The 25,960-nt window shown below is 42.2% G+C and overlaps 3 protein-coding genes across 12 annotated transcripts in view; 1 reads left to right on the forward strand and 2 right to left on the reverse strand.

Annotated features, from left to right (window-relative positions):
- Window positions 1–7,361, reverse strand: part of ICA1L (islet cell autoantigen 1 like) — a 63,323-nt gene extending 55,962 nt beyond the window's left edge. For 5 of the 7 annotated variants that reach the window (XM_038422123.2, XM_038422122.2, XM_038422119.2 and 2 more), the window contains exons 1-3: window positions 7,130–7,361; window positions 4,711–4,772; window positions 2,248–2,286 (exon numbers count right to left, since the gene is read on the reverse strand). In XM_038422123.2, coding sequence (XP_038278051.1) covers window positions 2,248–2,264 — 17 coding nt within the window. In that variant the 5' untranslated portion in view covers window positions 2,265–2,286; window positions 4,711–4,772; window positions 7,130–7,361. Of the gene's footprint in view, window positions 1–2,247; window positions 2,287–3,435; window positions 3,473–4,710; window positions 4,773–7,129 lie in introns of all 7 variants that reach the window. The other 2 variants (XM_038422120.2, XM_043505614.1) reach the window with 2 other exon arrangements.
- Window positions 7,362–9,619: 2,258 nt separating this feature from the next.
- Window positions 9,620–24,842, reverse strand: WDR12 (WD repeat domain 12). Its single transcript, XM_038422118.2, has 13 exons — window positions 24,282–24,842; window positions 23,342–23,436; window positions 22,370–22,464; window positions 21,169–21,275; window positions 19,850–19,965; window positions 19,335–19,489; window positions 18,942–18,987; window positions 16,956–17,041; window positions 16,622–16,762; window positions 16,389–16,494; window positions 15,155–15,287; window positions 12,916–12,988; window positions 9,620–11,976 (listed from the first exon to the last, which is right to left on the reverse strand). Exons 1-13 carry the CDS (start codon window positions 24,506–24,508, stop codon window positions 11,899–11,901), a joined length of 1,458 nt encoding a protein of 485 aa, XP_038278046.1. The 5' UTR covers window positions 24,509–24,842; the 3' UTR covers window positions 9,620–11,898.
- Window positions 24,821–25,960, forward strand: part of CARF (calcium responsive transcription factor) — a 52,785-nt gene continuing 51,645 nt past the window's right edge. The window contains exons 1-2 of one of the 4 annotated variants that reach the window (XM_043505605.1): window positions 25,014–25,404; window positions 25,451–25,753. The gene's annotated coding sequence lies outside the window, so the exon portion shown is untranslated. The other 3 variants (XM_038422114.2, XM_043505608.1, XM_043505607.1) reach the window with 3 other exon arrangements.

Raw genomic sequence — 25,960 nt, forward strand, 5'->3', positions numbered from 1 at the left:
CATTTGAGAGTTAAGGGACAATGCCCAGAAAAGAAAAGCCTAGGAACACAGGAGATCAAAAGAGATGTGGCAAGTTTAACTAGGACTGCTCTTTCAAAAGAAGGGAGACAGAGAGTTGTTTGGGGGAACCACACTAAGACACAAGGACCTACTGAGTGTGTTGGAAGAAGTTAAGTCTGCCTAGTTTACCATTAGGTGACAATAGACTTTAGGTAAGACAGAAACGTGTAGACTGTTTTAAATTTCTTTCTTTAAATGCATTGTTCATACTGTTAAAATAAATATGTATGTTTTGACAGTTTTATTACAGTCTGCCATTGATCAGAGACTCCCAAAGAGGAGAACTGCAGGTGTTTGAACTCAGCTGGTCCTGCAGAGTAAGAACAGTTGATACACAGGGTATTGTAGCCAATAACTTGGTCTATTTATGAGAGATTTGTGGAATTCCATCCCAGGGTTGACCAGATACTTGAGGGCATACACTTAGAGGGAGCAGAAAGGGGACAGAGGTGCCCAGTAACCATGATACTGAGCATCTCTCTGTTTCTCAAATGATGTTCATAAAGACCTAACTAGGGCTATTTCTACCAAAAACTGTCAATTTTATTAAAGGCTCTATCCTGCAAACTACTCTGTGCAGTTTCCTAATAGCTTGAGCAAGACTCCACATGGGCATGGGGTCCATCTGCACAGATCATCTTACAGGATTAATGTTTGAAGCCCCAGTCCTGCAAACAGTTATGTATATGCTTAACATTGCACAGCTTTCATTGGGACCATTCATGTGTTTGTATGTTTGCATGACTGGGATCTAACTATGTAAACAGTGTATGCAGCCATATAGAATAGATGAATTCCTAGGAAGCAAACATAGAAAAAAAAATCTCCTTCAAGAACATAAATGCAGAATGGTAAAATCAGGGGTGAAAGTAAGGCGGTATGGGCCGGTACGGCATACTGGTAAAAAGTAGCTGCCAATACTGGCCCGTACTGCTGACTTTAAAGCACTGCCGGGTTGTCAATGGGGGGGCGCAAAAGGGGCAGTGACATTAAAGCACTGCTGTGGCAGCACTTTATTGTTGTTTCCCCTTTTGTGCCCCCCTGGCTGCCAACGGGGAGGGTGGCAAAAGAAGTAGCTGCCCCCCGGGCCACAATTTAAAGGGCCCGGAGCTCCATCCGCCATTGCCCCTTTAAATGGCCGCTGGAGTCCCGGGCGACGTGGGCCAGGCAGTGCAGATGGGCTGGCTGGGGGATGCTGATCCTAGCCCAGCCCCTTCCGCCTGAGGCCCCACCCCTTCCAGGGAGGGGAGGGAAGGGGAGATGGCCCCGAACTAGGTAAGAGCTCCATTTTACTTTCACCCCTGACTAAAATAAACATTTAGGTTGACAAAAGCAAAATAAAAAGAGAATATCAAAGCTAAGGCTGACACACTAGAACAGACTTTGTGCCCGTGGAACCCAGGCTGCAAGTTCTGCTGGTGTAAGTCTATCTGGAGTGTTGCTTCCTGCAATAGGTGTTGACCATGTCCACATCAGCAAGGCAAATTACTTCAATACCAGTTGAGAAGGGATCCAGGGGGTCACTTGTCACAATTCTTTTATACAGTGTGGACTCAGCCTAGGAGAACTTTTATACAGAAGACTGTTTAAACAAAAGAATGGTGGCTGGGTACTGGAGGAAAGGTATGGTGGAACATGAGATAAGATGGGAAAGAGATAGTATTTGTGTCCTAGCCAAAACTGGCTTTGTTTTTTGAAAAAAATGTAATCTTGAAAACCATTTCAAGAAATAATTTTGTAGCCTGTATTAATCTAAGGTGATGGGAGAAATACCTTTTAATAATATATATAATTTTCAAGACTATGTTACTGCTTTGACTCAAAAACAGTGTGAAGCCTTCCTCTTTTCCACCTGGCTGTGCTACCTGAAACACTTTTCAAGTCACTTCTTGTAAATCACTTCAGGATCAGGGAACACTCATGTTGTGGAGGAGTCACCAAGAAAACAAATTCAACGCATAGGACGGGAGATAAAGAGGGATAGTAGGAAAAGAAATTACTCAAATTAAACGTTTTTTAAAAGATTATTTTGTTTCTTATAATATTATAAACCATGTGCGGGCTTTCTACAGCCTTTTTTCCCCAGGAAGGATAATGCTAAAATTTTTAAATAAGGCTCTCTTTTTTTCAGCAATATTTTTCTTCTGGGTATTTATATTGCTATAAAGTAACACATTCCTGACTCACCTAGGATGGTTATCCATTCTGCTGTGGCTATTATTACACCTATGGAAATAGACCAAAAACATTTTTTTCTTTTTTTCACTTCCACCACATCATTCTAGTAAAAGCACATTTAGTATAGAGAAAGAACAACAACTGAAAGCTGAATCATAAAAGAGCAATAAAAATAAATTTCTTATATGTTGGGCAGGATACCATGTTCAGGGGCAAGATTACAGGAGGGAAGAAGGGGACTTGACCTAAAACAATATTTCTGAAGAGAGAGAGAGAGAGACAAAAAAAACTCACACCTATCTAAACTTGCTGAGAACGTGCAGAAAATCAAGCTTCAGGATTGTGGGAGTAAGAAATTAAAACTAGAGTTGGTTGGGGATTTTTCTACTAAGTGTTTTATCGTTGGAAAATGACAATTCATCAAAACCAAAACTGTTCATGGGAAAAGATCAGTTTCAGTGAATTTCCCAGATCAAAATAAATTTGAAATTGTTGAAATGGGATGTTTCAACATTTTCTAAACCAAAAAGTTTTTTTTTTTAAAACTATTTTCTGTTTCAAAATGTAAGTTAATTTATAGAGGAAAAAAGGTGGAATAAAAAGTCAGAATGAAACATTTAAATTGATCCAATCTGAAATTTTTTGGATTATTAGTTCACAACTATTTGATATTTTGACTTTTTGTCCCAATTTGGGATGGGAAAATTTCTGAAATCTCATATTCTTTTGGGTTGGAAAACTAGTTTAATTAATATTGGGGAAATTAAGTTTAGGTTGGGTCATTACAAAACCTAAACTTGATTTCCCCAATACTCATTTCTCCCTACCGTTACTCACACCTTCTTGTCAACTGTCGGTAATGGGCCACTCTCTTACCATTTCAAAAGTTATTTTTCCTCCCTTGGTATCCTGCTGTTAATTGATTTATCTCATTAGATTGACCTCACACTTGGTAAAGCAACCCCCATCCTTTCATGTATTTATACCTGCTCCTGTATTTTCACTCCATGCATCTGATGAAGTGGGTTCTAACCCATGAAAGCTTATGCCCAAATAAATTTGTTAGTCTCTAAGGTGCCACAAGGACTCCTCGTTATTTTACTAGAGAGAAGGAAGCTGGTGGCACTGAGAAAGATGGTGCTGATTCATGAAACTTAGAACAGCTCACATGAGGTTTAAAAGAAGTTTGTTCTTTACCTTTTGGAAAACTTTTTTTCTCATCCTTGATTCCTTTCTACAACAAAATTTTCCACAGAAAAATCATGAAGAAAAAAGCTCTAGCCTTAGAAGCATTCATTAAATGTCTCACCTGTTCTGTAGATAGGCTTTCCACATACATCATCTCTGGGACTTTTTTTATATTTAAAAGAGAAAACTGATTGCACACTCAATTGAAGCAAACCTAATGAGTAGAGTCAGTGTGGTATTATACAAATACATATTGACATTTACCCAATGTGCATCTATTTGCTCAATATTTAGGACTTGTCTATATTAAAAAAGTTGTACAGTTTTAACTAAATTACTTTGAAGTCTGTGTAGTTAAATAAATGATGCCCCCAATGCAGATGCACTTAAGCCCATTTAATCCTTGTTTAGTTTGTACTAGTAAATTACTAAATTAAACTAAACTTCCCAAAGATGTGATAGCAGAGTGCTGTAATAGGGTCTTCAGTTATTAAGAACAATATGCAATGAATGTTTTTATTTTTGTTCACTTGATAGTTTGCAGAATTCAGTAACTTGCAATAGGTCTCTTTGTCATTGGTACAAGTTAACAAGATTCAATTAGCCGGCATGGAAATGTGCAATAAAGTTACAATCAAGTTTTTAAAACCCAGTTGTCAGATTTCAGAGTCATAGCTTGAAACAGTTAATTACAACTGATGAGCTTTAAAGTAACTTTGCTCTATAAAAATCTAGATTTTAGAAGATAAATTGTCTGAGCAATAGCCCTGTTCCAAAATAGGAATAGCATCATAATTGCCTTGATTACCTTTATCATAAATCTGGATTATTTTTCATTTGGTGATGGATGAATGAATGTTTGAGGAACTAGCTTTGTTGTGTTAAGGGTTTTCTCATTAGTTATTTTTATAGGAGTTTTATATTGAATTTTCTGATAACTGGTGACATGACTTTTTAAAACATTTGACTCTGATAAGACGATGCCAGCTTCCTCAAAAGTGGGTTTTATGTGTCAGGATTTTTCATATTTTGGAGGGCTACAAACCAGTAGTTATTGTGATACTGAAAATACCAAATATTTTTAAAACTGCTGGCTTAAAAAGGCCTTTTCCAAGTTGACACTTGCTAACAATGGCCTAATTCAAACTTAACTAGATTGAATTGTATGACTTCATAATAGGTCTTGCACCTGATCTGTCAAAAGACCTTGGAGAGAGGAGCTGCAAGGTGGACCAAGTGAAACTCATAAATCATAAGAATCAGGATAAGGCTGAGAAAGCTCACCTTTCAGGTCAACAAGCTATTTGATGGAAGACTGATGTTCCAGAATCATCAAGACTGATCACCTTAGTGAGAGGAAGTCACAAGATCAATTAACAGTCTATGCCAACATTTGACCAGTCTTTCCAGGCCCCCAAATAAGGCCTGCTAACAAGAAGCACGTTGCCAGCAGAACATCATGGTCTAACTCCCTGACTACAGTTTCAGACCTATTCCATGAGAGTCCAGAAGACTGTGAGAACTGAAGAATTTGAGAACTCCTAAAATTTTAAATATCTTATTTTTTCATTTTCTATTTTTCATTATCTCTGAGATGCATCAGCCTTCTTACTTTCTTTAGTTTTAGGATGTGAAGGTGATTGTGTGCATCCATGTATGTGAAAACACCCAAAAGCTCGCATAGGGAATGCACCAGAAAGAACATTTCCCCAGGTTTTAACAGCCCCAAACATTGTCTCAAAGACAATCAAAAGTGCTTAAAAGTCCTGAGAAATTTGAGATTATCATCTATAATTTTTGGCAAACTTCTGTTTTAAGTGTCTTCTGTTAAACTTTAAATTATATTTCTGTTTGTTAACCTGGGGCTTGAGCTTTGACACTCATTTATAGCCCCAGTTTAGGAATTGTTGAATCCTGTGTCCCAACGTGGGGTTCCAGAGTCTATACGGTATTATACAAGCTTGAGTCCAGCCATCCATACCCTAGACTGCTTAGTGTACTCCCAAAATGTGGCTGCTTAGCCCTGGATTAGAGTGATTTGTGTATAGATGTAAGGGGGGCAGGAGGAGGAGGCTGGGCTTGAGTTCAAACCTTATGTTTATACTGCAGTGTAGACTACCCAGTGTAGGGTGACCAGATAGCAAGTATAAAAAATTGGGATGGGGGTGGGAGGTAATAGGTGCCTATATAAGAAAAAGCCCACAAAATCTGGACTTCCTATAAAATCAGGACATCTGGTCACCTTACCACAGTGTCTTCATACCTGTTAGTACAGACTGCAGCACACTGGAGATCTGTAGATGCTGTAGAAATATTAGTGGCAGTAGTTGATATCTGATCAGTAGTTTGAAGACATATGTTAAATGTTATTCAAATGAAAGAGATGCCAAGTAGCAATAGCCTGAGCTCGTTCAACCTTCCTTCTACTACTACATCAAAATATGTGCTTCATTCATCCCTAATGGAAATGAAATCCCATTTTGCGCTCTGCAGCCAACGGCCATAGGGTGACCAGATGTCCCGATTTTGGGGTCTTTTTCTATTATCCTCCACCTCCTGTCCTGATTTTTCACACTTGCTGTCTGGTCACCCTAAAGGGCCCCCATGGAAATTTGGGTGGAAGGGCCCTGGTAGCCAGGAGAAGAAAAAAAAGTTGCTGAGGACAGAGACACGTATGAGTGGCAGTAACTGGCAGCGAGGCGGCGCTATGTGTTGGGGGAACAGTAACTGGCAGTGATGAGGTGCCAGGTTGCGGGGGGGGGCATGAACTGGCATGGAGGGGGAATGCTGTGGGGGCACTAAGATTTTGGAGGGCGCAGTAAGTGTCATTGAGGGAGTCCTGGGGGGAGCAGTAACTGGCATTCCTGGGGCGGGCGGGAGGCGGTAACGGGCAGTGAGGGGGGCGCGTGCTCTGAGGGTGTGGAGAATAACGGACAGCGAGTGGGGCGGCGCGTGCTGTGTGTATGGGGGGAGGGGCCGGTAACGGGCAGCGAGCGGGGCGGCGCGTGTACGGGGGGTGGGGCCGGGAACGGACAGCGAGTGGGGCGGCGCGTGCTGTGTGTATGGGGGGGAGGGGCCGGTAACGGGCAGCGAGCGGGGCGGCGCGTGCTGTGTGTATGGGGGGTGGGGCCGGGAACGGACAGCGAGTGGGGCGGCGCGTGCTGTGTGTATGGGGGGGAGGGGCCGGTAACGGGCAGCGAGCGGGGCGGCGCGTGCTGTGTGTATGGGGGGAGGGGCCGGTAACGGGCAGCGAGCGGGGCGGCGCGTGCTGTGTGTATGGGGGGGGAGGGGCCGGTAACGGGCAGCGAGCGGGGCGGCGCGTGCTGTGTGTATGGGGGGGAGGGGCCGGTAACGGGCAGCGAGCGGGGCGGCGCGTGCTGTGTGTATGGGGGGGAGGGGCCGGTAACGGGCAGCGAGCGGGGCGGCGCGTGCTGTGTGTATGGGGGGGAGGGGCCGGTAACGGGCAGCGAGCGGGGCGGCGCGTGCTGTGTGTATGGGGGGGAGGGGCCGGTAACGGGCAGCGAGCGGGGCGGCGCGTGTACGGGGGGTGGGGCCGGTAACGGGCAGCGAGCGGGGCGGCGCGTGCTGTGTGTACGGGGGGGAGGGGCCGGTAACGGGCAGCGAAGGGGACGCGCGCGGGGCGGCGGAGACGGAGCCGTCTCCACCTCCCCAGCCCGATGTACGGCCACGGAGAGTCACTCACCGCCATGCAGCCTGCGGGGGCCGGTGACAGGAGTCCCCGAGGCGATGCCCGAAGCAGCCGGGGCCGCTGACGGTTCCGGCCCGTTGCTCCCCCCCCCCAGCGTAAGAGGGAGCCGCGGGCCGCCCTGGACCGGGTGCCGGCTGCTGAGCCTCCCCGGGACCAGGTGGGCCGCCCCGCCTCCGAGCACTCGAGCCCGGTCGAGACTGTCTGTCACGGCGGAGCAGGTCAGGTGGCGGAGGGGAGGGAGGGGCGATTGTACTCCCGCCCCGCCTGACTGACACCGGCTGGGGGGCATGCGTGACCCCAACCTGCAGAGCAGCTGGTGCCGCCCGCCGGCCCCACATCCCGTCCCCTCCCCGTGCCGGCTGGCTGCTGCCCTGACACCCAGAGGTGGCTGCATTTCAGTGGTTCCAGCTGTATATAGAATGGGTGAGTGACCTGCGGGCGGGAAGGGTACACGTGCCCTCAGATATTTAATCCCTCCTTAGTTGAAGTTAATGTTGTCATGTTCGGGTCGGGTGGTGGTTGTTTGCCCAAGGGTACAAACAAAGGGGGCTTTACAGGCAAGTAAGAAGACAAGGGCTCTGCCCTTTGAAGCTTCCACTCTAAATGAGACATGGCAATGCCTAATTGTGTCAACCAGCCCTAAGGATGGGGAAGGATAAGGAGATACAAGTTTTCTCCTTGTCTCCTCTATAGGCATAAAAGTGAGAACTAATAGCACAGGCCGGAGCAGAGATGCCTGATGGAAAGCTAACCTGGAATTAATTTTGTTTTGAGAAAGTCATCTCCACTGTCATTCCAAATCCAATGGAGTACTTACGGCCCTGTTTAATTTTGAAGATGGTGACCAGCTCTAAAGGGAATAGGTGTATGCACTGTGTATTCCAGTGACATTTAAAATTTCACATATTCCCCCAAATATTTAATTGTGCTCCAGTTAAGGGAGCTCTGAAAACATGATGTTTAAAATGGGGAGGGGGGAGAGGAGACATCCTGCTGTTCTTCTTGCATTCAACAAAAATCATCCCGAGCAAAAGATGCATCTCTGAGGTAAAACAAGAAACGAGGAAAGTCAAGTGGGAAAAAAAATATGAACACAAAACATAAGTATTGCTCTATGCCAAAACCTAAGTAGGCAGCCTCTTGTTTTAAATGACCGCTTTAAAATATCGCTCTATACTTTCCAGTATAATATTATTTGATGTATACTAAGCTTCTGCTAGCAAACCTTTGCTAATTGCTTAAAGTTTTCAATATAACTATATGTATAAGAAAAATGAAAAACAATTTTAAAGATTTTTCAGTTAATTAAGAGATTGACCAAAATTGTGATTCTTAGAGCAAGACTGGTGAAAGAATAGTGAGCTATACAATTCTGTCCTCACAGCAGTGAAACATAGTTGAATATCTTTGTGGAATGTCATAAATCCAGTCCAGTATTCTCAAACTATTGATTTATTCCACGCCACAGCCCCAATCCTGCACGTTTCCATGGCCAGACGCTGTGCTTATGTACAATAACTTGCAGGATCAGGGCTTAAAAGGAAACCAGCATTAGAATTCTTTTTTTTTTTTAATGCCAACTTCAAAAAAGAAACTCACAAACAGGCTATAAATTAGACTAGGTATAGAAGAAAGGAAATCATTTTTTAACTTTCACAGGAACAAAGTAAAAATTTGACATGGCACTTCTTTCCTATCCAAAAGTATCATTTTATAACCTTGGGCAAGTTATAGTGCTTTTCTAAATTAAAAAAACCAACCCTGAACCTTTTGAACTACAACCCATGCGTAATCCAAAGATGACCACTTACACTAAACACAATGGATCATAATACTGTCATTTCAAGTGGGCCTTTTTTGATTTACACTATTTGATAATTACTTAAAACTTCAGCTAATCACTCCAGTGATACAACTGTAGCAGACACAAGATTTTGACTCATTGCCTGAAACACGTCACAATTCTCTTATGCTGGAAGAATGCAGAGCTTGCAATTATGGGTAAGGTTCTACCAGTACTGATGTTGGATTTCTTTTAGTTTGTTTCTTTAAACATCAGCATTGATACCTTCTCCCAGGGCAAATGTGTAGGCAGAGCAGAATTCTGAAGATGCATTTACAATAGCCTCATACCGTGTTCAGAACAGAGGACAAGTTTGGCAACAGGGATAACTAGAAAAGGATACAAAAGCGGTATATCAGCAGCTCACTCTGAGTTCTGGTATTAAAGGGGAAATTCAACAGCAGAAACAATTAGAAAGGTGCCCAGGCCTATGAGACTGAGTGTTAAAATGAGTTGTCTCAGGGGATGGGGGGGAGGGGGAGAGGAAGGCAAGACTATTTATGTGCATCCATTAAGCTTAAAAGAACCCATGTGTATAACCTGTACTTATTATTTTGTCTGTCAAAGCTACAAAAATAAGTGGAAACTAGAACTATAGGTCATCCACACGCTGGTAATTCAGAGAAATAATACTCACTGACTGATGTATCCATTTTTTTAATTGGCTGCTGGTGGAGAACACAGCTAAGCAGCAGTATCTTTGATTAAAACACAGTAACAGCTCAAATGATTGTGTTCATGAGATTTTTTTTTCTTTACAATTAAAATGTGTATTTTAACCTTTGGAACATTATTTACTTCTAATCATTCATATCAGACTGCACATTTAGATGTCCTTGTCACTATACATTGAAACCATGGACCTTTTTTTTTCTCTTCCAAGTTAAAAAATAAATCAGAAAATAGAATTTTTCCCTCAGTTACTTTTATAAAGACTAGGCAAGAATGTAAATTACAAACCTAAAAATGGCCTTTGGGATACTCTAAAAGGATAAGGAGAGCAAACTGATCTCTGAACCCCCTCCATCAACTAAAAGGCCACTCTGTCAGTCTTTATTCAGTCAAGACCCCCTCTTAAATCAGTTTTGCTAAAGTATTACATGTCTAAGCACAAAAATACCACATTTTTACATTCTTTAAAAAAAATAATTTAAACCCACAGAGCTAAATTCTATCCCCTTTCAATAATTCATAAATGGTTTTTGCTTCAATTACTTTAATGTCTTTAATTGCTGTCAGAGAATCTTGGAACAAATCTAAAGTCTTTCTTTACATGGGTACCACCTGCACCACAGGCAAAGTCAGATTTTTGCACTCCACAATGAAGAATGATATGGGGACCTCTATTCTTAGCCTGTGACTTAACTAAGTTGTAAAAATATTAATCTTATTGAAAACCAAGACCTATATCATTTTTAAAAAATGCAAAAACTCTCAGGCTTTAAATGTTTGGGGTTGGGTTTATAACAAGAATGTGTAGTTTAGGAATGATTAGTTCCTTTGATACCCAAAACTATTTGTATACTATTTAATGGGGCAGAGCTCTTCCACTAGAGCGTGTAATGAAAGCAGTACCACCAGGGGAGGAAGCGAGTCCACATGAATGTCTAACTAGTTCGTTGCAAGATTGAAGCCTTGTGAAATTTTTGTATTTTCCTCCCCCCAGAAACCCAGAAAACAGGTGAATTGTTGATCTACATTCTCTAAAATAAAGCTGATTGTGCATTAAATGCCATATCCTCAACCCAGCTAAAGGCACAGATTGCTTCTACTAAATTGAAAAGAAAATTCCCCAATGCAAGTTATTTGCTGATGTGAAAATATACCAAGAGAGAGAGATTTGAGCACTTAACTTGCTCTTTGTTACAGAAGAATGTGTTCTAGTGCTGAGATTCTCAGCCAACTCGCACACGTGTTGAACCCTTATTATTTTATAGGAAGTATTACTCAGAGAACACCAGATTAAGATGATATACTAATTTCATGTGGGGGAGGGTAAGAAGAAAAAAATCATATACACAACTCCTTGGGGCATCTAGCTAAGAACAGACAGTTACAATAAATTGATCTGATAAAACATTGCTTTGTCTGCAGTCTTTTTGCCAACTGGTACTTAGAGCTTCAGTTTGGACTGGGCACAATAAGGGTTTCCCTAGCCGTGGGTTATTTCATTAATGTATTACTGTATAGTATGTTAATCTGGCGAATGAACTGAGTATTTTTTTTCCAGTATCAGCCAGTATTTTTTTTTTAAATATACATTTACACCACCTTAACTTATGAATGACAGGAATCAAAATATTCCATTTGCCAATAAAATCAACAGAGATCACATTGAAACTATAAGGGTGACCTAATTTGCATCACAACCCTATTAAGGACCTTATCCTAATTCCATTTATTTCAGTGAAAGCAGGATCAGACATTGTTCGGGGGTGAATCTTGAGCCAATAAGCACCTCCAGCCCCCACTGAAGCAACTGGAAATTGTGGAACTCAAGCACCTACTTGAGCTCAGACCATAATATACTAAACTTTAGATAAAACCTTTATAAACCTTTATAAAAAATAGAATGTGAATACAAAATAATTTAGTCTAATAAGTAATTTGTCTAGCAATCTCAGTGACACTTTACTTTTAATAAACTCCAATGTTCTTTATATAGTCCTTATGAGAGAAAAGGGGACAAACATTTGACTTCAATATCAGACCAGATAAGGGTGAGGTTCCTTGGTGGTTCTGTCTTTCTGTTATAAATACATATACATGTTGTTATAATACAAAAACCAGAAATGGCTGCTCTCCGCTACAAAATAGAAGCAGACAGACAGTTTTTCTAGGAGGCAGCTTTCTTCAGATGCTGGACTGTAGGTTATCTAGAAACTTCCAACAGGTTAGGGCTACTTCTTGCCATTCATTTTCATGCTCCAACATCAGAGGTTGTTGCTGAATATCTATAGGAGTACAGCTTGTTGTCTGCCCCTCCACTCAACAGCAACTGTAATGGGGAAAAATAAGTTGTGCCCATTGTCAAACCAAGTAAATATCCACACAATTTTTGTCCCTGGTCAATGCCTATGAGCTGAATAAATATTTAAAATTATTCCTCATCAGTCTGATTCTGTTTTTCCTCTGAAGAGCTAAATGTCAGGAGTTAACAAACAATGGTGATATGAACCCCGTAGCCTGTTTTAATTGGTTCAAATTCAGAAATAATACAGGCTTATTTCTTACCCTCCTATTAAAACCGATTAGGGAAAGGTACGTGAAAATGTGTAAGGCTTTCACTGCTCTGCCACATCTTACTCTAAGAGGTAGGGCCCCTGGGACTGTGGAGTTGGGGTCTCCAAAACCTATGCTGTGCTTAGATGCATGCAGCTGGGCCCCAAGGTAAACATCATACTCCTGCCCATGCCATAAAAAAGTGGCAGCACACCTTTCTTTTACCAGGTCCAGCTGCCTGTGCATGCTACCTCTGTAGTCTAATGCCACAGAGGAGAAAATGCTGCTTAGAGAAGCACAGGAGTAATTTTCATCATAAGTTCCCATGTCCAGAGAAAGAAACATGCCACCTTGAGTGGCTGTTCTGACTTCCACCCTTCCTTGATTTTGTCCCCCTAATGCTATGGTGCAGAGCTTTCATATAATGGATGGGAGCGGGGTGGCCATCTGATAATGATACCAAATAACCACTTTTCCCTTATAGAGAGTCCACCCTAACCCATCACTCTACAATTAAGGCCTTCGAGTCTCCTCCATGACATATAAGCAAAAGGGAGAATACGATCCACACACACATACCAATAGGAGATATCCAATAGTAAAAAGTTCATTGTTCTCTAGTTAAGAATTACACATCAATCATACCATTATCAGCCCCTTTCCCATCCAAAACACACACATTTAAGGAATACAATCCTGTTCCTGAAGTTCTTACCCCGGCTTCTGTCCATTCCACACACAAAACCTTGTCTTCATGAGCAGCCAAATCATAGAGAGGAGCCTTGCAACTGATAAGACAGACATTTAGAGTCATAAATTAGGTAAAATTATATAAAGTTTTTGCTCCTAGAAATTCTGGGTTTGAGCACACTATAATCTTGTAACATTTAAAAACCATACTTCTACCACTATATTTCTTGGGGGAGAAAATTAAGCTATTTGCTGGTCTTCCCAACCACTGAATTCAAACAGCTGTTCCTGATTCTAGCATGTATTTCTATACGATTGTGTCTATACTAGGTAAGTGGATCACTGATAACTAGACCCGTCAGATAGCATCAGTGGTGCAGGATGTCTACACAAGACATGCTCTTTTGTCCCACATGTACCCTTGGACTATATTACACCATTAGAAAATTGCACTGCCTTTTGGGTATACTCTGGAGCAGTGCCTTGTTGGAAATTTTGAAGGGCTTTCAGGGAGCCCAGAGGAATTGTGGAATAAAAGGTCAAGCTCCCAAAAGCTTGGGTAACAGTGCCATTTCCTACTCCTTTTCACAAAATGGAAACTAGAGATGAAGACTTAGCTCTCGTTTCTTACTCGATAAGAAAGGATTCTGATGAGGCTATTGAAGAGCAGTTGCAAAGCATCTGAGGCAAGGCCATGGAGAATGTTCTGAGATCACCTCCAGAGCAACAAAATCAGAGTCCAATAGCTACTGACAAAATCTTTGGTGCCCCTGGAGTAGCTAGCTTTTATGCAGTATCTGAGGATTATATTCACTCAGGGAATGCAATTCACTCAGGGAGCGCCATGGACTGGTGAGAGAAAGTTGTTCAAAGTGTGGCATCAGGAACAACAGGTGCATAACTCAGAATGGAGGAAACAATTCACTATACTTCTGTGGTGAGCTAGCTTTAACACTGCAGCACCAACACAACAGGATGAAAGCTCCGTTCAGTGTGGAAAAGAATGGTGACTCCTCTGTGGCAACTGACTATTCCAGATGGCTACTGGTGAGTAGGGCACAATTTTTGTGTTTGAGAAGTCTTGTGGGACCTATTGTTGTGAAGGTGTGCATGGTAACACAAACGTCAGATATCCACAAGTCTATGAAGTCCAAGACACCTCCCCAAGAAGCTCACATGAGTTTTGATGTCTACTCCCGCAATGTTCAGCATAAGAAAAAATCAAAAATAGTTTTTCACCTGCCTGCATCTTGTTTAATGAGATTACTAGGTACACAGCTTATTATAAAAGCCTTGATTATGCAATCAAACCCTAGACCAATTGGTCTCCTCTACCATTACCCCTTTCAAGTCAGATGTTGTTTGACTTGGATCAGTGGCTCTCAACCTTTCCAGACTAGTGTAACCCTTTCAGGAAGTCTGATTTGTTTTGGATACCCTCATGTTTCACCTCACTTAAACTACTTGCAAACAAAATCAGACATAAAAATACAAGTGTCACAGCACACTATAAAAGAAAAACTTCTTACTTTCTCATTTTTATCATAAAATTATAAAAGAAATTGATTGGAATATATATATTTTACTTACATTTCAGTGTATAGTATATGAAGCAGTATAAACAAGCCATTGTCTGTATGAAATTTTAGTTTGTTCTGACATTGCTAATGCTTTTTATGTAGCCTGTAGTAAAACTAGGCAGCTATCTAGATAAGTTGATGTATCTTCTGGAAGACTTCTGCGTATCCCCAGTGGTACATGTACCCCTGGTTGAGAACCAATGACCTAGACCTCTTGCTTTTGAAAGTATCTGTTTTAGACACAAACTACTACTTTCCTTGCAGCTGCGTGTTATGAAATGTCCACAATGGGGAGCAAATAAAACTACACACATTAGGCTCCTTCTGGAAGACAGATACTCCTAAAAATCCTGCTAGCACAACTAAGATTTTTTTTTTTTTTTTAAATTAACCCACTAGCAAGATTACTAATGAAACCTCTTTCCATGTCGTCTCACTCAATGCAGTATTGCCACAGAAATCCTGGGCGGGAAGGTCAATCCAATTGATTTCAATGTCAAGCCACAGAGTTGCTGGCAAAAGGCAAGTGCATTTCTCACTCTTCTATTAGGTGTCTCTAATCTACATAGGGATTTCAGAAATTTAGCTGGAGTCTCCATTTAACTTCCCCATATGCTTTTGCTGTGTTACTAGGCTATATGAAACTCTAAGTGCTACCTGTGAATATTAAAGAATGGCACTTACCTCCTTGTGTCCCAAATCTTGACAATGTTGTCTAGAGAACCTGAGATTAGCTGTTGCTCATGTGTGGGGGACCACTTCACAGACGTCACCCAGCCACTGTGAGAGGTCAAAGAGAGGAGTACCAAGGAACCATCTGGGACAGAGAAAATAAAAACCCACCACCCCAATTTACAGAAATGTATACAGGTCAGTTTAAAGATATTTATAAAATCCACCAGTGTATGAGAAGCAGTGAAGATTAACATATGTGGGGACCGGGTAGTTCTTCCTGCTCACCATGTCATAAGATTGCTTCAAACAGCATGAGAGGTTAAAACACACGCGCGCACGCACGCACACAAGCTCCTGTAGAAAGGAAAAAAATCTAACCACCTTATTGTTACCAAAGAGGCACATTTTCCACTGTTGAAAGAGTTTCTTTGATGAAGATAACTGAATAGCTCTAGCGCTCAGTAATGGGATATGGAGCCTTTTATCTCTAGATTATTGGTTCAAATCTGCCCTGGTTTGTAGCGGCTAAGACGACATTACTGTCTGGTTTATGATATGTGGTGGTCTCAGTCTAGATTATGAACTGCAATGATTGGCAGCCATGTCAGATTTGTAAGGAGCCCAAAGATTGATCAGACATGTAATCAGCTATTTTTTCACTTCTACGGATGGTCTCCCCTATTCAGGGTTTAGGCACCCTGGCAAAACAGTGGCATTTAACCCACTGATAAATAGTGGCTTTAGATTTCAAGGCTGTTAGCAGGGCATCTTTCAAAATTTACTAAAAAAGAAATGTCTTTAAAAGAGAAGAATTTGATTTGTTTTCCAAATTACTAACTAAGGAATGAAAGTTATTAAGAATGAAAAAGTCATGCCTCAAAAGCAATAGTACTTAGAACAGCCAATTAAATTAGCTACTGCTGTGGTCAGCTGAAACAAGGCTCACCCAGAGAGCAGGGAGGGAATGAGGGTAGCTTCTCATCACTTTACACAGTCATGGGAGCATTTTTGCAATGGAATGTGGAAAGAATCTGGGTTCATACTGCTTTCCCTGTCCGCACTGTTCCTGTTAATTTTTGGATAAAATGGTCTAGCTCCCCAGTTAGGAAACACTGTTACAGATAAATACCAAAGTTTGTGTGCGCATCTCATGAAATGTGTTAAGATGTACTCCCTTCTCTCAACACACATTATGAATTTGAAAAAAGTCATTTGTGTTACCCACACATTCACTTTTGCTCACCTTTAGTGCGGGGATCCCATAATCTAATGTGTCTGTCAGTACTCCCAGATGCTAGAAGTCGACACAGTGGGGAGTAGGAGATAGAATTAAACACTTTGTTTCCAGTCTGCATAAGAAAAGAAGTCATAAGGTAGGAGCTACTCTTGTACAAATTCTAAATTCAAACTGAACTGGAGTTACACGAGTGAGGAATGTGGTGAAAAGTTTTAATATAACATATAAAGAAATCTCACCAAAGTTGATTTGAGACCTCCTGTTTCCACATCCCATATTTTAATTGTGTGATCCCATGATGCACTACAAATTTCTTCAGCGTCTGACCATAGCACAGAGGAGATGGCTTCAGTATGGCCAGAAAGAGTTGCAATGGGAGTCTAGAAATTAAATAAAATAAAATATTGTTTGGTAGAAAAAACATTATTTCACCAAACAAATGTTTGTATGTCGATTAATTTTCAGATATTTCATCAGAAATTTCCCCCTACACACATTTATCAAAAAGGGAAAATATTTTCCATTTCAGTGCTTTTCAGCTGAGGTTCTACATAAATCCTGACCACTTCTTACCCTGGTTAGTCCAAGCTGTTCAATTTTCTGCTTCTTCCTTGGTCTGTTTGCTGTTTCCTCTATTTCATCCTCTTCATCTGTAGGCACTATGATGGAAAGAAAGTCAAGCTTGATTTAGAAGTGTTTGGAATGTATTCCCTGCTAAGTACTTATATGGGCCCCCCATCACCACAGTATCCAATTGCCTGCCAAACATACATTTAATCCTCAACACTCTTGTCAATCAGATCAGTATTATTATTCCCATTTTACAGCTGAGGAATTTAGGCACAAAGAAATTAACTCAGATCTTCTAGTCCCAGATTAATTCCTCATCTACAAGACCAACCTTCCTTCATGGAAAAAAACACAATAAATCCATTCTATATTCTGTATACAGTCACTCTATATTTTAAATTTACACATTTATTTATATATAAACATAAATGGGCATTTTGAAAGGAGGCATCCAACTGGCTAGCAAAGCACTGTATGGTTATTTTATGTCACCAGGTCAGGATCAGTTTAGTCAATTTATTTTCCCTCAAATCACAATGTCTATGAAAGAAGATTAGGAAAAGAGTCCACAACTTCTTAGTATCCATATTAAAAACTACAAACTGTACGAGCCTATTGAACGCTAAAATCTGTAGATAGTATTTGGAAAAAAGACAGTTGGCAACTATACCTGAAATCTAAGTGTTTAAGTTTATGTCATGACCTTGTAATTACATCTGAGCAGAGGTCTGCCGCATTATGTCAATGCAGATTGGGGGCTTTAATCTGTTTTAAGTAACACAGTGTCAATTATTGCAGAAAAAACAGAAGTTAAATTGTTAAAACTGAACTGTCTAACACAATCTTGGTGCAGTTACTGTTTCACCATAATAAATGACTATAGTGAGAAGATGTTGCCTCCCTCTGAGACTGGCTCACTCACCACTGACTGACCACTCCCGGTGGGTGGATCCAGGCATGCCATGCCCCCCGCCAGAAGCAGAAGGGCAGGACAGGAAGTTTAAAAGGCAGGCCCTGAAGCTCAGTTGGGCCTGCTGCCGAGCCAGAGCTCTACAATGCTGAGGACCCTGAAGGGGTGTTGGGACTGCCACTGAAACTGGGGAAAGGAGGAACCTTAGGAGATGGAGGTACAACCACAGAGGGGTAGCAGGAAGTAGCCCTGGGGCACTAGACGTTAGTCCGGTTTGGTTGCCAGAGTCTAGGTCCGTGTGTTTCAGTGGTATCCCTGCTGATCCAGTGGAGAAGGGTTCTGCCAGCCAGGGCCCATGGCTAGGACCCAGTGGAGTAGGGTGGGCCTGGACCTCCCTACCCACTGCTACTAACCCTCCCTTGGAGTTGGCAGCCTCCTCACCTGAGGCTGGATGGCCTGAGACTGCTTGTTGCTCTGCCCTGCCTAGAGGGCCAGAGCCCCTGAGACTGCTAATTCCCCTATTGAGCACTGCATTTATAGGCACACTATAGTGAGCCCCCCACCCCAAGACTGATGGGGAGGGATGGCCACTTACCACTACAGTGACAAAGAATAAAAAAGGTTTATGCGCATGCTTAACTTTGCTACCATGAATAGCCTCAGGGATTTCAATGGGACCACTCATACTCATGATAGTAAAGTTATGTATGCGTTTTAAGTGTTTGCCATAGCTTTCATATAGGGCTCTGGACCTTCATAGAATTTTATAGATACTACTTAATTTCCCAACAACTCTGAGAGGCAACTATATTTAAGGGAAAAAAAATCCTAACAGGAACATAGATTTTATTCTCAGAAATGGAAAATGCATAAAAGCAGCAACACTTCAAAATAAGAGTTTCTGGTGTAACTGAATAACTATATACATAAATAAAATCTTTGAAAGTGAAAAATGAAGACATAATACCCATTTAAAATAAAATCTATTCAGAAGTTTGTCATTGAAGATAATTAAGTTTTAAAACTATAAATTAGAGCCAAAAATCCCAGGCAAAGTATTCATAAAATATTCATCTTACCTGCAGACCAGATCTTTAACATCTTATCCCAAGATCCACTGCAGAACTAGATAAACAGAAACTCTTTATTAAAAAGATTATGTAAAATCCAACTAGTTCACATAAGCCATAGAAAGTCATCTGTCTGCTCAAAATGTTGCCTATGCTACCAAAATTACTTCAGCTTTTTGTGCAATATTAACGGTTTTATGTATCTTTTCAATACAGCACATTATTTCCATTAGAACAAATGCAAGGCTATCACCAATTAATACATAAGTGTATACAATTTGTATAAACCTAACATATGACCAGTTCTCATGCGGAGAACAAAAATGTGACTTTTAAACAAACAAGCAACACAGAATCCACACTCACTAGCTCAACACAGACCTCCTTCTGCAAGTAACTCACTTTAGTTCTTGTGCAGTCAACTGCTATAGAGTCCACACTTCCAGCATGTCCTCTACAACAGTGAAGGGCTTTCATTTTGTTCCTCTCTACATTCCACTCCCACAGCAGGATAGTCTGATCCAGAGAGGCACTGAGTAGCAGGCATGACAAACTATCTAAGGAAGGAAGGAAGTGCCAACATACAAATCCAATTAAGGAAGGCTTTCTAAAGGAAGCAAGATTAAGATTTTAAAAATTTACACAGTGACCCAATACAAATCAAGAGAGTCATGTAAATATCACAAATTTAAATGTACAAATACTAATGAAGATTAACTCAGAATATGTAAATAGTTATTAGAAAATACTGGAGTTTGTTTAAAAAGTATTATGAAGGATTTTATTGAATTCTTTCATTTTTAATATATGACAAGCGGTGCTTACGATAGCTGTAATATTTAGGTTGGCAATTGAACCTGTATGTTTTTCAGTAAATTGCTCTAGCCCCACTCCCAGCCAGTATAAGGTGTACTGACCTTTTTTCACCCATGCCACATCTTTCACCACTTCTGTATGCCCAGCAATTGTCATGATGGATTTTCCTTCTAAAGACCAGATTCGAGAAGTCTGATCATAAGAGCCTGTCAAGATCCTAGGGGGACACAGATATTAAAACCTTCTTTAAAGCCAATAGTGCATCATGGGAGATCTTTTCAATGAGGAACTTAGAGAATATTAGTATTTTCAATCCATTAATAAATGGGGGAGTCTCAGTATAATCAACAGTGAACAACAGCTCTGGAAATATCTATAGCAGAACCTCAGAGTTACGAACACCAGAGTTACGAACTGACCAGTCAACCAGACACTCCATTCGGAACCGGAAGTACACAGTCAGGCTGCAGCAGAGATGGTGGGGAAAAAAAGCAAAAACACTACAGTACTATTAAACGTAAATTACTTAAAAAAAAAGGTAGCATTTTTCTTCTTCATAGTAAAGTTTCAGGGCTGTATTAAGTCAATGTTCAGTTGTAAACTTTTGAAAGAACAATCATAATGTTTTGTTCAGAGTTACGAACATTTCAGAGTTACGAACAACCTCCATTACTGAGGTGTCGTAACTCTGAGGTTCTACTGCGGTAGAAAAGACAAGTAGTGTGGTCAACGTTTCTTTAAAGCACTCCAAATAAGGGTTTTGAAACTATAGTAATAAATTAGAATTAATATTTGAAGTATTAAATGTTGAAATATTAGAAATAAATGTAAAAAGACAGCAGAATGTTATTGTTTTATTCAGGGAGATAGAACTGATGAGTAGCACTGATGATATTAACTCACGGGTTCTCAGATTTTTGTACTGGTGACCCCTTTCACACAGCAAGCCTCTGATCCCCCTTATATTAACACTTTTTTATATATTTAACACCATTATAAATGCTGGAGGCAAAGCGGGGTTTGGGATGGAGGCTGATAGCTCACAACCCCCGCTGTAATAATCTCACGACCCCCTGTGGGGTCCCGACCCCCTGTGGGGTCCCAACCCCCAGTTTGAGAACCCCTATATTAACTCATACCAGGAGCAAATCTCATATTCCTATGCATGGTACCTTCCCACTTGCGTTAAAGTTACTGTCAAGGTAACATGGAGGAGCTCAAACTTCAGCTACTTTCCCAAGCATATGGCCTGCATATAAACAATTGATTTAAAAGGTAGAAAAATCATTTAAAGAGAAATATGGAATGGGAAGAAAACTACGTTAAAGAGAAGTACCAATAAAGAACTATGGAATCAGCTACAGACAATGGGAGAAACCAAGATGAAAACTTAAGACTGGCTTAAGTGGGTCTGTGATACCATTCTTCCGTAGCTTCAACAGAACTGATCCAGTCGTCATGGAACATGCATTCTTCGGGTTGAGGTGCAGTGTACTTCTCCACATATTCTATTTCCACCACTTCCTCCTAAACTCTCAAAAGACAAGAAGCTGGTCAGTGTACTTTTTCTTTTTAAATAAACAGTCACAATGATCTAGTACAGTAGTTCCCAACCACTCTGAGCAGTGGTATCAATTGGAAAGACAAAGATATCAACTATACAAGCCAGAGTCCCCTACCTTCCACGCGACTATGTGCGCTCTACTCTGCCTCAGAGATTGAGCTGTTACTGCAAACGGGGATTCAGGTTGCCCTAACTCCTTGACAGGCAAGCATATGCATAACTGAACAGAAGGCAGATGGTAGCAATGCATCAGGGCCCAGCACAAAGATTCAAAATTAAGGGCCCAATGCTGCAAACACTGAAGAATGTGTGTAATTTTACTTAGGTGAGCAGTCCTAGTGAAGTCATTGGGCCTACTCACATGATTAAAGTCACACACATGCTTAAGTGTTTGCAAGATTGGGCTCTTAGAGAATGAGCGATACCTTAAGTACAAGTACATCACTACAGATCAATGCTACCTATTGGCTTATCAAATTACTACTAATACAGTGTTTAAAAGCAGCTGCAAATGATTTCCACAGTAATACATGTTGTTCCTTTTCTTTTCTAGGTTTTCCCCACTATGCTTATCATGCTTAGTAGTGGAGTGTCTATACTATTTCAGAACATTTGACCCACATAGTGCCACTGGCTACAGACTAGTAGAACAGGAGACAAAAGTACATTGATGGTGACTAAAATGGGACCAGTCTCCCTCCAGAACCATATGAAACCAGACAACAGGAGAAGGAAGTGCCTCAGGTTGCTCAACAGAAAACTCTAGTCATTAGGAGCACTTTCAGGCTCCAAAGCAAGTCTTGGTGAATCCTCCATGGCAAAATAATAATGCAGGGTCTTCAGAGGTAAATAAGGGAAATTATCTGGGCTTCATCAGAAAGATGAAGGAATGCTAAGGAAGAAAAATACATGGAATATTCACAATATGGAGAACTTGCTTAATCAGAACTTTAAACCAGATCAAACTTAAAATCTGTATCTAATTAAATGGTCTAGGTCAGGATCTTTAAATCCCATCATCCTTCAGTGTGGTCCACAGAAAGTGCGTACGACTTACAGTTGAGATGTTTTCCACTTCCATGTGTTTGACCAGCAACATACGCAAGAACTGGCCCTTGACAAGGAAATCAAACTCCACATGTTTGTGGTCCTCTAAGACAAACAAGAAACAAGGTTTAAATTTCAAGACTTATACAATCCAGAAAAAAGAGCAATTTTTAGGGAATGAAACTAATTTTAGTTCAAATAAATTCAAGGGCCCCTTCTTCTCCCAGTTACAACTGTGCAACCCCATGATCTACAAGGGATTACACAGATTTAAGTGAGGGCAGATCTTGACCCAAAGGATGTCTTGGAGAAAACAGCACCTAAGTTTCTATTAGTAGCATCCCTGGAGCCAGGACTCCAGGCTTCTAAGGTGCTACCTCTTCAATTTTGGTTGCAATTTGAGAAGTTAAGAACAACTTTTAAAGTTTTACATGGGCTGAGACCCACTTATACCTACATTTCTGTCTGCTGGAGCATCTCTGTTGTTGGTTAACCAAAGACCAGGTACCAACCTCTGGAACTTGCCTCCCCTGACTGCTCACCAGGGAAAGAGTCAGGTGAGTTTCAAATAACTCTGCAAGGTTTTAGTCAGTCAATTGGATTAACATTTTGTTTCTATTTATTTTTCTCTTTCACTTTAGTTGGATGATCTAGACAAAATTATTCTTATTGTTAGCATTGCAATGGTGCCTACAGAGGACGATCAAGATTCCAGTGTGATAAGTACTGTATAAATAGAATGGAGGGCCGGGAACAGTCCCTTCCCCGAAAAGCTCACAATCTAAATATGTAGCCAGACAAAAGGTAGCCAGACAAAAGGTACTCATGTTCATAGGTCTTTGCAGGAGTGGGACCTTTGTATTTTAAGCCCCTATAGTTTACACATTTATGAAGAGATTCTAAATACTTTAGTATGTGGGATTTTTTTTGTTTTTAAGTACTCCTTTTTCTAAAAGAGGTAAATCACCTTCCAAATACATACCATGTTTAGCTTCTAGCAATTTATTGATGATGTTACTGAGGTCAGCAATTTCAGAGGCTGCTGGGATAGAGAATGGAACATCATCTACTATATACCTAGAGGGAAGAAAATAGGAATTGACTTAGAGATGTGCTGAAACTCACAGCTCAACCGGTACAAAATAAGCATATTATCTAAAAGTCTGTCATACAGCTGTTTTTGCAAGTGAGGGGATTAAACACTTTGCAGTTTGAATGGACATATACTTAATTTGCAGCTGTTTCAAGAATCCTGCCCATCCTGATCTCATTATACTGTATAGTTTAGGCTCCCTTTGGTAAGATTTTTCTGAAGTTCAACTCGTGTGTAGCCAAGCAAGAACCAGGAACACTTTTTTTCACCTTTTTTGAAACCTACTCTCTACCATTCACAAATACAATAGCTTTGGGAAGCTCATAATGTTCATTATAGTATCTCCAAATTAACCTCTAAGATCCAAGCAAAATCTACCTCGTAGAGAAGCCAGCGGCACTGGGAAAGTACAGAAAATGAGTGAATATTAAAAGAGTTGCTAAAGCCCCACCCTACAACTGTACATTTGCCAATGTTTATGACTCTGATCCTATTCCCCCTAAAATCTCAGAGGCTGACCCTGACTTCAGGGGAAGCAAAAGAGGGCCACTGGGCAAATCCTGATTACAGATACATTTTCAATTAACTTGTAGGAGTTTATGGAGTTTTGTTGGGAAATGCTGTTTGCCAGGAAAGATGAAGCAAATAAATCTATCCTCCCCACCCAAGTAAGATTTGGCCCTGTAGCAGTAGCCTTAATTTCCCTTCTCCTAGCTGCTCTCCTTCCCACCCACCCCCCACGGTGGTGGCCTGCACATGGTGTGCGACCGCTCAGGACTATGTCAGTGCCAGTATCGTTCCCCCGGCAGTTAGGCCACCCCAGACTCACTTGTGGTTGTCGGTGAAGAACCGAGCCTGGAGCTGGGCCATTGGGTCGGAGAGGGCGAGGCTGGGCCGGGGCTGTATGTGTGTCAGCTGAGGACTGACGCGGGTGCAGGACAGGAGGCCGGCCCCGGCTGTGAGCTCTCTCTCTCTCTCTCCAGCCAGCGGAGCAAAGAGAGCACGTGTCTCGGAGCCGCAGTCAATCAGCCCGGAGCAGGGGCACAGATCGAGCATTCCGCCAGCGATTAGTAAGGGCTGCTCTTAAGGGCCGCCGTCAAGACATGCTGGACGCTCCGACCCGCCAGTTCCAGGCCGGGTGAGAATGGGAGCTACTCGCGCACGCACCCACGCTGCAGCCTGTGAGGCACATGCAGAGACCCCAACCTTCATTAGGGCAGGCTCCATGGAAACTACCAGTCCCAGCCTGCAGCGCGACCCAAGAGGATGAGACTAGAAGTCAACAAGGTGTCCCGAGACTACAAATCCCAGCATGCATAGCGCGGGAGGTCACAACTAATATGCCACGCGCCGCCTTACAGATGGGTAGCGACTTCTTCCTTATGCAACCTGTTTACCAGTACTCTCTCTGTAAGCTTCAGTAAGGGCATTTGGGGGCCAGTATTTCCGGGTTGTACGGTGGCCTGTGGGGGCCACATCGCACGGCAGGGAGTGCGTTGCTGCGCCTGCGCTGTACGGCTGTCTCCATGGTGGTGCCTGCGAGAGCCAAGACGAGGTTGAGTAGACTCGTTCTGAATTTTCTCTCCGCTTCCCTGACTCCCCTGCAGGGTTCGCGGCAGCCGAGGCGGGAGGAGCCGCGCCCAGTCTGCCCTCCCCACCGCCCCCGCGCGCGGGCGTTCTGGCTCCCAGAGCTGCCATGGGGCTGTGGGGCGGCGCCGCGGAGGAGGGGGGCAGCCCCCCGGGGCTATTGTTCTGCGGGGCCAACATGGCGGGGGCCCGGCTCTGCCCCCAGGAGGTCCTGGCAGGGCGGGCGCCCGCGCTGCTCGCCGCCCGGCATGAGGCGAGGTAGAGCCGCTACCCTGCCTCGCCCCTGCCTTGAGGGGATGGACAACGGAGTCCTGGCTGGACGCGGCCCGCAGCCCCTCAGTGTGGGGACGGACGGGGCGGGAGGGGTAGTTAGGACCGGACCCGCTGCCCCGCAGTGTGGGAGCGGGAGAGGAAAGGGCTAGTTAGGTCAGGACCCGCTGCCTGTCAGGGAGAGGCTGGGGGGGGGGAGTCTTGACCTACTGTACCCCTTGTGGGGGGTAAGAGATTAAGGGTTCAGGTTAAGACCCATGGGGAGATGGAAGAGTGGGCATCAAGCCCAGATCCCACTGCCTTCTTCCTTTTGAAGCAGAAGGCTTTTGCTGTGTGTATCAATGAGACACTTGCAGGCCCATTCATCCTTGTTTGATATTTCCCTCTTCAAATTGTGCCGGTAGAGTTGGTGACACAGCCCCTGGGATGAGTGCATATAAACAGGTATGCACACATCCTGTACAATTCTCTAGGAGATGCAGATTTACTGGTGTATACTTGGGTATGGGGCACGTACTTGTTCACTGTTGATGATTTACTGATGTGATTTGGTAAACATTAATGTTCATGTAACAACATCTAAAAATAAAGTTTTATTAAAATCAAATTTGGTGGATTTTAAAAAAGTACTGTAATTATAATGGAATTCAG

Source organism: Dermochelys coriacea, chromosome 11 (assembly GCF_009764565.3).
Source record: "Dermochelys coriacea isolate rDerCor1 chromosome 11, rDerCor1.pri.v4, whole genome shotgun sequence".
Taxonomy (NCBI): Eukaryota; Metazoa; Chordata; order Testudines; family Dermochelyidae; genus Dermochelys; species Dermochelys coriacea.

Bases quoted from the DNA above. Each gene is read 5' to 3' on its own strand.
- WDR12 (XM_038422118.2), bottom strand. From the start codon at position 24,508: ATGCTCGATCTGTGCCCCTGCTCCGGGCTGATTGACTGCGGCTCCGAG. The intron at 21,276-22,369 runs GTAAGTCGTACG...TTGAGAGTTTAG, and splicing joins AAGTGGAAAACATCTCAACT to GAGGAAGTGGTGGAAATAGA. The intron at 16,763-16,955 runs GTAAGAAGTGGT...TTTAATTTCTAG, and splicing joins AACAGCTTGGACTAACCAGG to ACTCCCATTGCAACTCTTTC.